A 15,280-nucleotide genomic window follows, 5' to 3' on the forward strand; every position below is an offset into this window, starting at 1 on the left:
ATGGATGAATATTTGGCATTTAAAAATACTTAATTTTACTTATAATTTGGGTAGCTAGGATGATAATATATATTGGATGAATATGTTACATACCCTGGTTTTGAGGCCTAATTTGAAGTTGTTACTTCTTGTTACGTTACTCTGATTCTGAACCACTCAGAACCATTAGTGGACTAAAAATTATTCCCAGTGATATTGCTGAAATACTTCTAGTCTTCGAAAAAACCAAAATTACTAAGCATAAAGCCCAGAATGTGTAAAAATTTAATGTTTTTTGAATTTACTTTCTTTTTACATGTTTGGACTCAAGTTCTTCCATTGGCTATATAGTATATTGATCTCAATGTCTGATGTAGGGATGACAAATTATGGTTTGTCAATATTGATGTGAGATAAACTTTATTGAAACATGGGAATTTTAAAGTATGCTTTCACACTTTAATATTTTTCTTAAAAACTTTAGGTGATCTAGTAAGAATTTTTCAGGAGTTATAGAAGAGATTGAATATTTTACTAAGTTTAATTTCCTTTTGGATTTCATTATAATGAATGTGAAAATTATTGAGTTGTAACATGGAATTAATATTCTGATAATAAATCTAAGAATATATGCAACTACATTTCATGATTACTACTTTGCTTACCAAAGCAACGAGGAGCTATAGAGTTAAAAATACTTCATCCTGCTACAATAACAAGCAGTTACATCATTATTTGCTTATATTACACTTCAATATGAACCTTTGGATAGAATTTTTCTAATTTTTTCAGATTAAGATTATTACGTTGGACTTTAACTGAATTTTGATGTTTCCAATGATGTATAATTCATTTTTATAACTAGGAAACATTTCATAAACATGTTTGTATAAACAGATTTTTTCAAATGTGTAAGAAACAAAATACATGTTCAGTTGAAGACTTCAACCCCCTTCTACTTCTATTCTTCCCAAATATAAACTACCTTCCTGTGCTGGTAGAAATAATCTCCATACATCAAGAATAACCCAAAATGAATATGACTCAATGTCAGGGTACCGCTGAATGTACCTTCACTTCCAAACCTTGATTTAGAATGCTACCCAATAGTATATCAAGCTCCCATATATTTTATCATCTTGTTTCTAGATTCCCCATTGCATTGTACTGGTCTGTCTGTCTAGCCCTTAACTAATACCCCACTATCTGCACTGCTATAAATATACAGAGAACTGTAGTAGGATGAGTCTAATGCCATTGTTACTGTTCTGGCTGCCTCCTCCTTACAAGAATTGAAATAGTTCTTTCCCATTTTTTCCTTCATTCTTCCCTATGAATTTTACTATAACAGTCTGCATTTCAAAAGATTTCAGGATTTGAATATATTTTTTATTGAAATTACACATTACTTTGAGATGATTTGCAATCCTTATGGTATTGAACCTTCCCACTAGAAACCTAAGTCCACAATGTTATCTGATTTCAGAAATCAAAAATACAAAAATTTTTAACGAATTTTGCAAAATCTGACCAGACCTGATTCATTTTGTGACAAGCCATGATCTGATGTGATCTGAGACTTTACATATCCTATTTACTATGGATGTTGAAACATTTAGCTATAGAAATACTACTGAACTTAAGGAAATGGTGATGCTCCAAATTCAGAGGGGTACTTCCTATTATATAGTACATTTGTTTGAGGTTTTCATTGATGCACCATAAAGTACACAAATTATAAGTATACAATTTGTAAATTATCACAAAGTGAACCCACCTGAAGCCACCATACAGATCAAGGATGATAATAAAAAGCACCCAGAAGACTCCCTATGACACCTCCCAAAGGAAATACATATTGACTCCTAACCTAGTTTTCTTGTGTTTCAACTTTCTAAGAGTGTAATTGTGTACCATATTAATATAACAAGAAGAACAATTAGATGTTGGGTATATGAGAACTATCTGTACTATCTTTGCCACATTTCTATAAATCTACAACTATACTAGTTTATTAAAAATGCTTCATAGGTCTGATTTCTGTCACTAAACACTATTATGTTTGTAAGACTTATCTAACAATGTATGATTTGTTTGCATTTAACAGTATTCCATTCTATTTATATACAACAAATTATCAGATTCACTTGTAACATTGCTTTTACGTTTTTTAAATCTGTGATAATGCTGATATGAACTGTATGAACTGTTTTGTACAAGCCTTTTGGTACATATATCCACACATATTCAACCAAGAAGGCTTTTGGTTATAGAGACTTAATTGTGGAAAAGTCTTAATTACATATTTAATTCCTGTCTAAGATGTAGGATAACACAGATTTTCTGTTTCTTCTTGTGTAAGTTCTGGTAAATTTTGTTTTAGGAATTTGTCCTTCATCTAACTTGTTAGATTTCTTGACACGAATATTCCCTAATTACCGTTTTTATGATTGCAGGATCTGTGCTTATGTCTACTTTGTCATTCTTGATACTGTTTATTTGTACCCTTTTCCACTTCTTTTAACCTTGTCTTGCTTGGGCTCTATCAATTTAATATCTTCAGATTTAGTCTTCTACACTGCATGATTATTTTCTTTATTTCTATCATTCTTTCTTTCCCTCTGCTTCCTTAGGTCTAATTTGCTGATTTTTTTGGGTAACTTTTTGAGGTTGCTACTTTGATCACGAAATTTGAGTTTCTACTTTGATTCTTTGTAGTGTTTTGAAACTTGCTTTATAGCTTAGCATGAAGTCAATCTCTATAAATGCTTCAGGTTCATTTGAAGAAAATGTGAATTTTTCAGTTGTTGGGTAGAGCGTCTTACCTATATAAACTAGATCAAATGTGGTGTTTTGTTCAAACCTACGTCCTTATTGACTTATCTATGTATTCTTTCAACTGCTGAGGGAGAATGGTTAAAATTTCTCACTATGATTTTGGATTTTAGTTCCGTTGGCTTATTACATGAGGCTGTGATTTTTGGTACAAATGTATATCATCATAGATTCATCTTTTTAAGTAGTAAGTTTTAACTTTCTACTTTGATATTATATCAATATAACACCTTTTTTAATTAATTTCCATTAAAATTTCACTCTTTCTCTATCCTTACATGTAAGGTGTTTCGACTACAAGTGTTTTTTTAAAAAATTGGTCTCACAATGTTTGTCTTTTTTTTAACTGGATAGTGTGCTGCACTTACATATAAATGGTTTTGGTAGATTCTATTTCTTTACAATTCTTTGTGAGCTGAGTATACATACTGCTTCATTGACTTTAGGTTTCCCCGTTTGTCTTCTGACCTTTGAGAGGTAAGTAAAGTTATCTCTGCCTCTTGCCCACTGCTCTGTCATGGGAACATCATATCCCAGAGAAGATGGGCTCTTTGAACCTGAGTCTCAGAAGAAGAAGACAGGAAGGACAAACCAGATATCATCCCCTAGCCTGGAGCTGAACTGACACAGTCTGCCCTCTAGCTGCTAATAAGCAGTAAGAGCAAGAAACACTTTTGCAAGCCACAGAAATTTTGAGGCTGTGTGTGTGTGTAGCCTAATGAAGCGATTGATCTAGAAAAGCATACCAGAAATGCGGTGTTGCTATAAAAGAACACCGAATATGTGTCTGTGACCTTCTGAGTTGGGCAAATTGTTACAGGAGACTGAGAAATAAATGGCAACACATGGTATGCAGTGTCAAAACATTTGGTAAGACTGTCACCTGTGATTCCTTGGAAAGCAGACAAGTTAATAAATATATGACTTTGTCTAATTGCTGGTAAAACAGAATCTTAATAATTTTAGTTGGTTACTTTTAGCTGCATTTCTTTAGTTGCTAAAAGATAGAAATGAGCTCAACAAAGTACTGGTGTGTTTGCCAGTAGGAAAGAAAGCCCTCAGTGAGGCTGATATTTCAAAGACTAGAAAGGACCTGGCTTTGAAATCAGATACCTTTTTATATCCCAGCTCAACCATTTATTACAGCATGGTGTATTAGTTACGAAAAGTGGTTTCTGTTTTGGTTACAAACAACTCCAAAATGTCGTCCAGCTTTAAGCTGATGCTTAAGCTTTAAGATGATGAACTTTAATAAAGTTCCTTAGTTACGTCTGGTGAATATATCCACCCTGGTGAACTGGGCACTCTACCCCCCATAGTCCTGGTCACAGTCACTCAGGGGTACAGGCTTATGGATTCTCCAGTTCACCATACACTCCCATTTGGCAGGAAATATGAACATACAAATTGACAAAGAGAGTTCTCACTCAGAACACATTGAGTCAAAGCAGCCTTATTCCTGCTTTCTTCAAGCCAGTGTGAATAACCTAATAGAGCATAATGGGGATGCTAAAGTTTGAGCAGGATTATTAGCAGCCAGCTACAGTGTCATATCATCTCCTGTTTAAATATTTGGGCAACACTTATGTTTGCATCTTAATTCATACTTTTTAAATCCAGGTATTTTTGTAATCATCCTTTCTTCTCTAGTGGTGACTGAGGTACCAGGCACTGTAGTGGACAGTAAAGAGATGTTAAGGCATAGTTCCTGACCTCAAGCAGTCTATCACCCCTAGAAGACCCATTGCAATAACATCCACCACAGCCGGGTTTAGTGCCACAAAACTCGTGTAGAGCTCTAACCGTGCTCTGAAGTGCTTAGCTAGAGACTTACAATGGTGGTGTTTGGCTTTTGTTTTCCTTTGGCAGAAGATCATTTCTCAGGTTCACAACAACTTCATGCTTGCTTATTCTTAACTGAAAGCTCTGGACTATAATTAAAAACAGTAGTTATAAAGCTTTCAATATATACTCAACAACATTATCTGTAAAAGGTGCATCAGACATACAGACAAACAAAAAGCCTTGGAGGTAGGTGTCATTACTCTAGATTACAAATGAGAAAACTGACGCCAGAAAGGTTAAGAAATTTATGCAAGTTTGCAAAACTCAAAAGTGGGAGAGCTGAAACTTAGAAACCAAGCAGTTTTACTCTTAAGCCCTGGTTTTGACCACAAGTTCTAATCAGTTGCCCTTTTAGGATTCTGATTTCTCATTTGTCCTTCAAGTTAAGATATTCTAGAAATCTCCATTTACAACAAATTCTGTTATGTATTTTTTTCATATAACATGCCCACAATCCTGATAGAGAACATAGTTTTTGACTGAAGCATCTCTTCCTCTATTTTTCCCTTAGGTCTCCACAGAAGAAGGCCTGAGCCTGGCCAGGGAATATAAGTGTGCTTTTCTTGAGACCTCTGCGGCCCTCAGATTCTGCATTGATGATGCCTTTCACGGTCTGGTGAGGGAAATCCGCAAGAAGGAGTCCATGCCATCTTTGATGGAAAAGAAACTGAAGAGAAAAGACAGCCTGTGGAAGAAGTTAAAAGGCTCACTGAAGAAGAAGAAAGAAAACATGACATGATACCCTTGCTTCTAACTCCCTTCTCTCTGAATTTTATCAGTCGGACAATTCAGATGTTGCATTCTGCTTCAATATTTTCTGTCTCTCTCTCCTTTTCTCTTTAAATATCTGCCTATAGGTAAAAGAAGATCTGCATAACTGTACCTCTTGAGATAGTTTTGTTTTGCCCTTAACCGTTGGAAGGATTTTGTCAATCAGCCGGATATGCTGTTTAAGTTTTTACAATATATTACTAAATAAAATTGACATTCCAATTGCCTCATTTCCCTTTAAAGAGTCTAGCTTCATTTGGTATGCTGTCTGGTTATAGAGGAAATTCAAAATTGCAGACAGAATGATAAAAGGCTCAGGGGATCTGCCTTTGCCTGATAAGACTCTGATTGTTTGCATTTCAGGAATCTCAGTAAATAATGAAGAAGCTCAGGAAGCAATTCAGAGCAGGAGTCTGCAGCCCTGTCTTTCCTTAATGTAGAAGTCTTGGTGCTTTTTTGTGAAGATAAACCTTAGAGGAATTATTAATAATAGGAACCAGTTGTGGGTCATTGGGGGGCTGAAAGGAAATATCCCCGTATTTGCAGTGCTCTGCCCTGTTAGGCTTTGGCAAAATTATCACAGTGAAGTCACTGAGCTGTGGCAAAAGGATATTGTCTGTGTAGCAGGCGGAGAGAGGCTAATAGGAACTTGGTGGTTCTGATGTTCATAAAAAGACACCCTGCTTCCTTGCAGTGGGAGTCCCTCCTAGGACTGCTTCACCTACACTGGGACCAACCACCTGCAGGGCAAGAAACTTGTTAATCCAGAGACCCTATATTCTCCCTCTGTTGCCATAATTTCTTCTCTCTTCTTACTCAAACCATGAACCACCACCAGTTAGAGGCTCTTTTTATTTGTTTACAAAGGATCATCATGGAAAATCAAATTGTCTATTCACGCATTGATCCCACTGTGTGATTTGTTTTATTCAAATTCAAGCTTAGAAAGCACCTTACCTGAACAGTTCTGAATGTTTAACAGACAAGTATTAAATAATAAATATGAGATGGAATCTATCCAACCAGTCTTCATGGGTTGGGGACAGTTTTTATCATAAATCAGAGAAAAGGAAGGATGAAGGGCATAGTTATCATACAACATGTAAACACTCATTCTCTTTTTCACAGTGCCCCTAGAACTTGTTAATCTCTGAAAATGCAGGAATGACTCAAGGTAGCTTAACATACAGTTGGAAAACTCACTTGCCTGTAGAACAGTGGGATTATACATTATGAGATGAGAGAACACATGTTACATAGTAACATGGATACAGCTGGAAGGAATTTAGAGATCATAAATATTTAACTGGTGGACTAAAGTTTCAGCCTTTCAGAATAGTGTACTTGTGGGTCCTTTTATTGCTTGGAACCAAGGCCTTTGTCAAAACCACAGGGACTTCATTGCTCTTGCTCCTATGAACTAGTCATACAATTAAATGCTGCCAAGTCTCTCCCTTTAGGTTCTCTCAACCCTCATATTCTATGGTGTAGGGCACAAAGTATTTTCCCATTCCACAGCATCCTGAAACCAAATCCACTTCGTCTTTTCATTCTCAGGCATTCCTAATTAAGGGAAAAACCAAATTTTAAAAAAGAACGCATGGAGATGATATAAAGATATTCTTAGGGTTACAGAACTGGTCTTTGCTTCCTCCTGTCATTGGTTCTGAATGTTTAATACTCTGTCCCGTAAGGGGTTAGTACATTTTTTGCCTCCTGGAGCCCCTGACCTTCCACGTCTGAGGAGATCCTGTGAACACTACATTCCATCAGACTCTTCTGTTTGCTAGAGTATGCAATCTAGGAAACATAGCACGTGGCACTTAGTTTTATATGATGGAACTCCATCATTGAAAACCTGACGAGTACCTAATCTATGAATACTAATAGTGTTTGGTTCATTTCCTAACACAACTCAGTCTTTATTGTAAGCTCCACTGCCTTTGGCTCTAGAGTTTTGTATCTCTCTTTTACTCTTCTTTCTTTATACTCTTTGAATGCTAATAAATATTTTATATATTTTAGAAACTTTTAGTGAGGTTTAGATTGGGTAACACTTGCCAAGTCCTACTATTTCACTCTATAGAAGGAAAGAGGTCTGTAATTTATCACCTGGGGGCTGCATGAATTTGAGATAGTTATTATAAGCAGAGATTAAGGCAGCCTTCAAGCATTCTTTTAAACCAGTCTTTCTTCTGGAAGACTGGGCAGAAGGAAATGTTCCAGAAGAATAAAACCTAGATGTTTCTGCCCAAGGGCTATCGATTCATTCTCTTGGCATAAGACCTAAATGCCAAGATCTTGTTTTTGATCATTATCCCCGAAAACTTCTAACCAGACCTAGAATATCTAAGTCAATCTCAAAAGCTCAGAGAAGAAAACCACAAAGTACACATGACTGCATTGCTAAGGGAGTGTCAAGAAAGTCTTAAAAATAAGCATCCATGTCCATTGTAGATGACTGTGTAATCACCCAACACAATTTATCAAATAGTGACCAAAAGCCTACTATGTACCAAGCACTTTTCTAGATCTCACACTCGTGTGTGTGAGTTTAATGAGGCACTTGGGAAATTCTAAACACAGTTTTCTACTACCCAGAAATGTATCATCTATCTATTTTTAGGTGTTTTTCACTATCTTGTAGGTCCCCATGATAAAATAATTTCTCAGATCAGAGACAATAGCAGTCTAAAATACTATATTTTGTGGTCAGTAGGTACAGGTTGAGCTTGGGAACTTCCACAGAAAATGCCAGTGAGGAAAAAATATGGGCACTTGGGTCAAACATTACTCACATCATACTCAGATGTGCAAGGAACAAACAGCTACTTTATTTCTAACTCATCTGTTCTTTCTCACAAGCCCCTGACTAAAGGGTAGCTGGGGCAAGGGGGTACTAAATTTTAATTCATTGCAGTAGTTTAGTGCCAATATGAGGCAATAATTTAAGAAATATCTTTAAATAACACAACCTCTGCATTGTGTACTTAGGTCAGTGTTTGATCATTCAAATTTCTGTCCTGTTTCCTTTCCTTTCCAAAACAGTATGTGGTTATAGGGGAAAGGCATGGCTTACATGATCTCATGGCAGAATTCCCTCCTCATCTTCTAAGTCCTATAGTATCATCATCCTCTTTAATCTTTTTAACCAAGGGTCTGCCAACAAACTGGACAACTTAGAAGAATAGGATAAGTCCCTAGAAACATATAACCTATCAAAACTAAAGTAGGAAGAAAGAGAAAACTTGAACAGACTGATTACCAGCATTGAAATTAAATCAGTAATCAAAAAACTCCCAACAAACAAAAGTCCAGGACCAGATGGCTTCACAGGGGAGTTCCACCAAACATTTCAAGAAGAGTTAATACCTAGTCTTCTCAAACTATTCCAAAAAAATAGAAAAGGAAGGAAAACTTCCAAGTTCATTCTATGAGGTCAGCATTACCCTGATACCAAAACCAGATAAAGGTACCACAGACAGACAACTACAGGCCAATATATTTGATGAACTTAGATACAAAAATCCTTAACAAAATACTAGAAAATGGAATCCAATGACACATTTAAAAAAATCATACACCACGATCAAGTGGGATTTATTCCAAGATGCAAGGTGGTTCAGTACTCCCAAAAGAATTAATACATCACATCAATAAAAGGATAAAAACCTCATGATCATTTCAATAGATATAGAAAAAGCACTCAACAAAGTACAACATCCATTCATGATAAAAATCCTCAACAACACAGGTTTAGAGAGAACATACCTCAATGTAATAAAGGCCTTATATGAAAAACCCATAGTTAACATCATACTCAATGGTGAAAAACTAAGAGCTTTTCCCCTAAGGTCAGGAACAAGACAAGGATGTCTATTCTCACCGCTTTTATTCAACATAGTACTAGAAGTCCCAGCCACAGCAATCAGACAACATAAAGAAATAAAAATTACAAACTTGGTAAAGAAAAAGTAAAACTCTATTTGCAGATGACATGATAGTATATATATATAGAAAACCCTAAAGACTCCACCAAAAAACTAGTAGAACTGATAAATGAATTCAGTAAAGTGACAAGATACAAAATCAATGTATAAGGGTCTGGCCTGATTTTTTTAAACTCCATTTTATTGTCATAATATCACTTGACATTGACATCTACCCTCAATAAATTTTTAACTATATGATATATTACTGCTGACCAGAGGTAAAATGTTGCGCATCAGTTCTCTAGAGCTTATTCATCTTGCTTGAAACCTTATGGCTTTTGATTAGTAACTCCCACTTCCCCCTCCCTACAGTCCCTGGCAACCATCTAATTCTGTTATTGGACTGGTTGACTCTGATGATATGTTGGAGGTACGCAGGTTGGGCCATGGTAAATAGGCACTTTCTACTTGTGTGCATGAAATTGCTCTTTGCCTTTGGATCTCAAGGTCCTTCTCAACACAGTGTCTTTACTCTGACCCCAGGTCTTTTCTAGGCACTTTTACCAGCACCTATACCTCTCATACACAGGCCATGGGGATTCCTGAGCACTGCCTCAGTCAAGCTTTGCAGCTCTGCCCCCCACCTCTATTGAGCTCATGTGCTTCCCGAAGGAATCTAGCTTACTCTTAGGATTAATTAGCAAAAGTGATATACCAGCATCGATCAATTAGAATGTACCATATCAGCTATAAACACTAACTGTGTCCATGACCACGGGAAACTTGGTTACTAGCCCAAGTTCTCAAACTTCACTGTCATTGGTCGTAAGGAACCTCCCACAATTTGTCAGTCAGAGGGACCTGGGGTGTGGGATTAGGAAGAGGATCCTGATGTATAGTCCATTTGCTTTTTCATGTCTCTCTTCCACAAGCCACCTACTAGAAGGGAGTAGGCTGCATGCTTTTCTTTTCCCTAAGTTATCCTTCAACAACATGCTGGCATGCAAAATAAATAAGAAAATAGAATTTAATAGTCCAAGATGAGAAATGCCTTGCTTGTTGTAGGTGGCTTCTATTCTTCTGAAGCACCAAAATCTACTGCTTCGAAATATGGAAACCTATCTCAATAAAGATGTCACATACTTTTTTAAAAAAAAGCCATGGATCAAAAAAAAATTTTAAGATAGAATATTTTAAAATATTTCAGAACATAAAGATCCCCATCACACATGTAATACCTTAAGTCTTCTGAACATATTTGTATACACTGAAGTTGTAGTTCTTCTGGTTTGGGTCTTTACATGATACTAGGAGATGCCCTAAAGCCAAACTAGCCTAAATCCTCTACTGTCAGCTTGCATTTGAAACCTTGTGCTTTGCTTGAGGTTTTCCCATTAGAGTTTCTATATGGGGTTAGATGGCAAAATGCCATCATTTTTTTCAGTCCATATATCCACTATAAATGTAAGTGTAAGAAAGTAGAAAATTTCTTATTAAAATGTCAACAACATAAATATATTTGTCATATGATTAGTTGCTATTTTTAAAAGCAGAGCAGATGGGCCTATAGTAGAAGGGAAAAGAACATGTGAATTTTTATGAGTCAAGAGCACCTAAACCATGCATCATTTGGGGGATAACAGGTCCATGCAGCCTTCTGTACCTGGGAACGAGGGACATACAGGATAGAACAAGGTGACAGGATTGTGCAAGGACAAAGGGATGCTGACCACCGAAGCTGGGCAGGGAGTAAGCATGTACACAAAACTCACACAGACAGACTATGTCCTACTTCCTTCACCCTTTTGGCTTCACGTCCTACTCTGCCTCTAATATTCTATTACATACTGAGATAACTTGGTGTAATTCTCTCCCTTCAAAATCCTGGTGTAAATAATTAAATTTTATGTCTAGGAAAGCCTATCAATCAACATTTCAGCTCTGTAAAAACGGGTGCAAAGTAATTATAAAAGTATTATCAAATTAATGATAATATCAGTGTGATATGTATTCAATTCATTAAAAAAAATATATGCCATACTGGGGTACGTGGGTGGCTCAATTGGTTAGGCATCCAACTCGTGATTTTGGATTAGGTTGTGATCTCAGGGTCATGAGATTGAACCCCATGTTGGGCTCCCGGCTCAGCAGGGAGTCTGCTTGGGATTCTCTCTGTCCCTTTGCCGCTCCCCCCACTCATGCATGCTTTCTCTGTCTCTCAAATAAATATTAAAAAATATATTCCATAGTAATTAGCCTTTGTATATTAAAAAAAAACTTTAAATAAAAATAAGTAAGTTAATCAATTAAATACTAGTGCTTCAAGCAACCATAAAAATCATTTAACCCTCTTCCCTCTGAGGTTCAGAGCAAAGAGAATCCTCTAGCCATGTCTCCTCACCCTCATTCTGGTCCTCCATTTCATGCCCTTCACTGCCCAGTAGGGTCCTAAGAGGACAAAAACCAATTTGAAAATGCCTGTTCCTTTAATGTTTTTTTCTCTCTCAAGGAGGAGGCAGAGAGGGAAGAGAGATGTGACAACTTCAGGCTCGTGAGGTGTCAGCAACTCCAGACACCAATTTCTGCTAGAATAACTTTAGGTTATTGTCACTTCCATTTTTAGTAAAAGTGATCTCAAATGAAGGGAAAACATATTTTCTGATGTGCCCAGCATGCCACTAAGATCACAACAATAATTTATTCTGTGGACTGGCTATGTTGCAATTTGGGTATCATTCAGCTTTCTCTAGAGGTGTAATTAAAACCAGGTAATAAATTAAGAAAAATATATGGTTTCTAGAGTAGATCCATAGTGTCTCTTTAAAATCTATGAAATATGAGGACTGTTTACCTCCGTTTTTAGCTTAGGCCAATAGGACACTGAGGGCAATGCTATCGTAAGTCATCCCTCCCGGTAATGCATCCGACAAGGGGGCGAGCATGTCAATTAAGGGGAGTTTACCCAAGATTTAAAATGTATCACTATTGAGAAGTGCTGGACTTACAGCAATTCGAGTGTATATTTATGTGCAGAAGAGGTAAAGAGAGGAATAAAAGCACTCTCAGTGTACCACTGCCCTCGAGACACAGGAAAAGCCAAAACAACTATGAATTACAGACACAAAGTTCACATCGTGCCTAAATCACACACAGACTTTGTGACTTTGGCTTATTCAAGTCCTTCACCTTTCTGAGTGCTAATCAGTTTCCATATAAAATGGGGATGGGGCCAAGACACAAAAAGATGGATATTTTTTTGAATGGTTCATCTTGGTCTTTGGCATACCTTGCATAATTTATTTTATAGCATATCCTGTGAATTTATTAGGTTTTTAATAGGTTAATAGAAATTATTTGTATCCCTCCTCCTGTTTGAGAGGAAAGAGGAACTCTACAGATGCAAATCTAGGGCCCAAACCGTCAAACTAAAATGACAGATGATCTACTAATTCACAAGTAGTTAATTCACTCAAATACATTTAATCATGTTAATTCACTCAACATTTATTCATGTATTCATTCACTTAATATTTTTGAGCTTGTGTTGTATACAGCACACCTTGCTTGACATTTTTTACTAACTTTTCAGTAATCACATAATAAGCTGAACCATTCATATATATGTCAAAAAATATTTCTGAGTACCTATCTGGGGATATAACTGTACAGAAACAGTGATGGCCCTTGGACTCTTGGAGTCTAATCAGGAAGAAAGAGAGCAATAAGATATTTCAATTTGTACTATTAAAATTGGGACTATAACCAATACTATAAGGAGAGTGATGGCATGTAAATATCATTCATAATGGGAGGATTTAAGGAAGTGAGGACTTCCCTGAAGACACGAAGATTGTGTGGGATATGAAGGAGAAGCACAACTTGTTTAGCCCAAGTGGAGAGGGAGGATGTTGAGGCGTTGCAGGCATCAAGGACAGCCTGCACATCTGCCCCAAGGCAAGCGGACGCACGGTAAGTGGGGTCGGTCAGTACAGCAGGGATGGAAAGGAGAAGAGGTCTACGACGTGAGGGGACAGGAGGAGAAATTTGGAACAAAACCATGCAGGTCTGTTCAGGTGAGAGTTATGAATTTGGACTTTATCCTGAGAAAAATGAGAGGCTGTCAAAGGGATTTAACGGATGAATTATAAATTATTTGCCTTTTAAAACGGTAATTCTGGCTCTGGAGAACAGACTGGAAGGAGAATAGAGTAAAATACCATAACTCTGTTTTATCAGAAATTATGTAATTTAATACCTATAATTTACTCAGAGCTGAATAAAAATTTGAGAAAACAGGTCACTCTGGAAAATGTGATGCTGTCATTTTCATAGCAATGACCATATATTCTTTCCTCCTTCTCACATCGAATTTTACAAAGCCCTTCTCTGAACACACTAAGGAGTTTATGCAGATAAATAAACTGATTAAACTATATCTTTTCAATTAAATCTAGGAAAGGATCCTTTCAACTCTATCTACGAAAGTATGGCTATAGCAGGTCACAATTGCACTGAACATCCTTAGAGAGTTCGCTAATATGCTGGTATTCCACACATCAGTCCTTTGCCTATTATAACATGTTGATTCCTGCAACCCATCCCAATTCATTAAGGTCACTTCCTGGAGCCTCAGAACACAATCTGTAGAAACTGACTGAGGTTCTTTTGTTGTGTTCTGTTTTATTGTAATTGAGAAGCTAATCAGGCTCGTAGAGATGAAGGAAAGAGGGAAGATGAAGATATCAAACCTCATTAATAGAAAACAGGATGTGTTTGCTCAATACCTGGAGACTCTTTTTATAAAGAAGGAAGATCAGCAAGCCTTAAGAGGTTGTGCCTAACGGAAATGAATGAGGTGAGGATATATTACATCTGTGAGAAACAAGGGAATAAGGCATTTTTCCCCCTCAAACTTTTTCCGAGCCTCTAGTTTGACCCTGTTGTTGATCTCAGTAGAAGAAAGGAAAGTGCAGCGAGCCTCACAAAGTGCAGGTTATTTATCCTATAAGACTAACCTGATACTAGGGATGCAGTTAAACATATGCGTTTTTTTCTTTCTTTCTTTTTTTTTTTTTTTTTAAGATTTTATTTATTTATTTGACAGAGAGAGAGGCATCAAGAGAGGGAGCACAAGCAGGGGCAGTGGGAGAGGGAGAAGCAGGCTTCCCGCTGAGCAGGGAGCCCGACAGGGGGCTCGAGGCGGGGCTCGATCCCAGAACGCTGGGATCATGACCTGAGCCCAAGGCAGACGCTTAAGGATTGAGCCACCCAGGCACCCCTACATATATGTTTCAAAACAAGTTTGAGGCTCCCAGCTTAGAATCTTAGGCTCCTTATTCCTAATTTCCATTCCTTTGTTATCCCTTCTAATTCAGAAAAAGGGGCTGAATCAGATTTTTTTTTAAATACACTATGGCAGAGACAAGTAGAGGTGTTACCCTTTATTGGCTATTAAATAAACACCAATGTTGACCTATGTGAATGATTGTAGAAATTTCAAATAGAAACCCTAATTTCCCAGCAAATATGTACTGATTAAAATGAGTTTGGGGAGACTTCTGTTTCTAAAATAGGGCAGAGACTAACTATTCCCTGATTCTCTCCTATAAATAAAATATCCTGGAAATTCTTCATCAGACAATGATAACTCTGTAAGCTGGAAGAGGAGACCAGCTAGGAACCTCAGGAACTGAGGAATGACAATATAAGTTCTCAGAGTCTCTTTATTATTTCTCATATACTCCCAGACTATGTACTGGAGAGGAAGAAAGAAAAGGGGGAGGGAGGGAGGACAGAGAAAATAAAGCCCAAAAGAAGCATAATGGGGAGTCCCAGGCTCTGTTTCACAACCGAGACCCCAGCAATTGCCCAATCAGCCCGCAATAGCCCACAAGACAGACCTGAACTATATAAGCTTC

General features: G+C 37.1%; 1 protein-coding gene and 1 long non-coding RNA gene across 2 annotated transcripts in view; one reads left to right on the plus strand and one right to left on the minus strand.

Moving 5' to 3' along the window:
• RIT2 (Ras like without CAAX 2) overlaps positions 1-5,662 on the plus strand; it is a 348,360-nt gene extending 342,698 nt beyond the window's left edge. Inside the window, exon 5 of the mRNA XM_057313117.1 lies at positions 5,171-5,662. Coding sequence (XP_057169100.1) covers positions 5,171-5,398 — 228 coding nt within the window. The 3' untranslated portion in view covers positions 5,399-5,662. The remainder of the gene's footprint in view (positions 1-5,170) is intronic.
• The window catches only part of LOC123000873 (uncharacterized), a 356,107-nt gene that overhangs the window by 79,631 nt on the left and 261,196 nt on the right, over positions 1-15,280 (minus strand). The window lies entirely within an intron of this gene.

The sequence above is a fragment of the Ursus arctos genome, unplaced genomic scaffold (genome assembly GCF_023065955.2).
Source record: "Ursus arctos isolate Adak ecotype North America unplaced genomic scaffold, UrsArc2.0 scaffold_17, whole genome shotgun sequence".
Classification (NCBI taxonomy): domain Eukaryota; kingdom Metazoa; phylum Chordata; class Mammalia; order Carnivora; family Ursidae; genus Ursus; species Ursus arctos.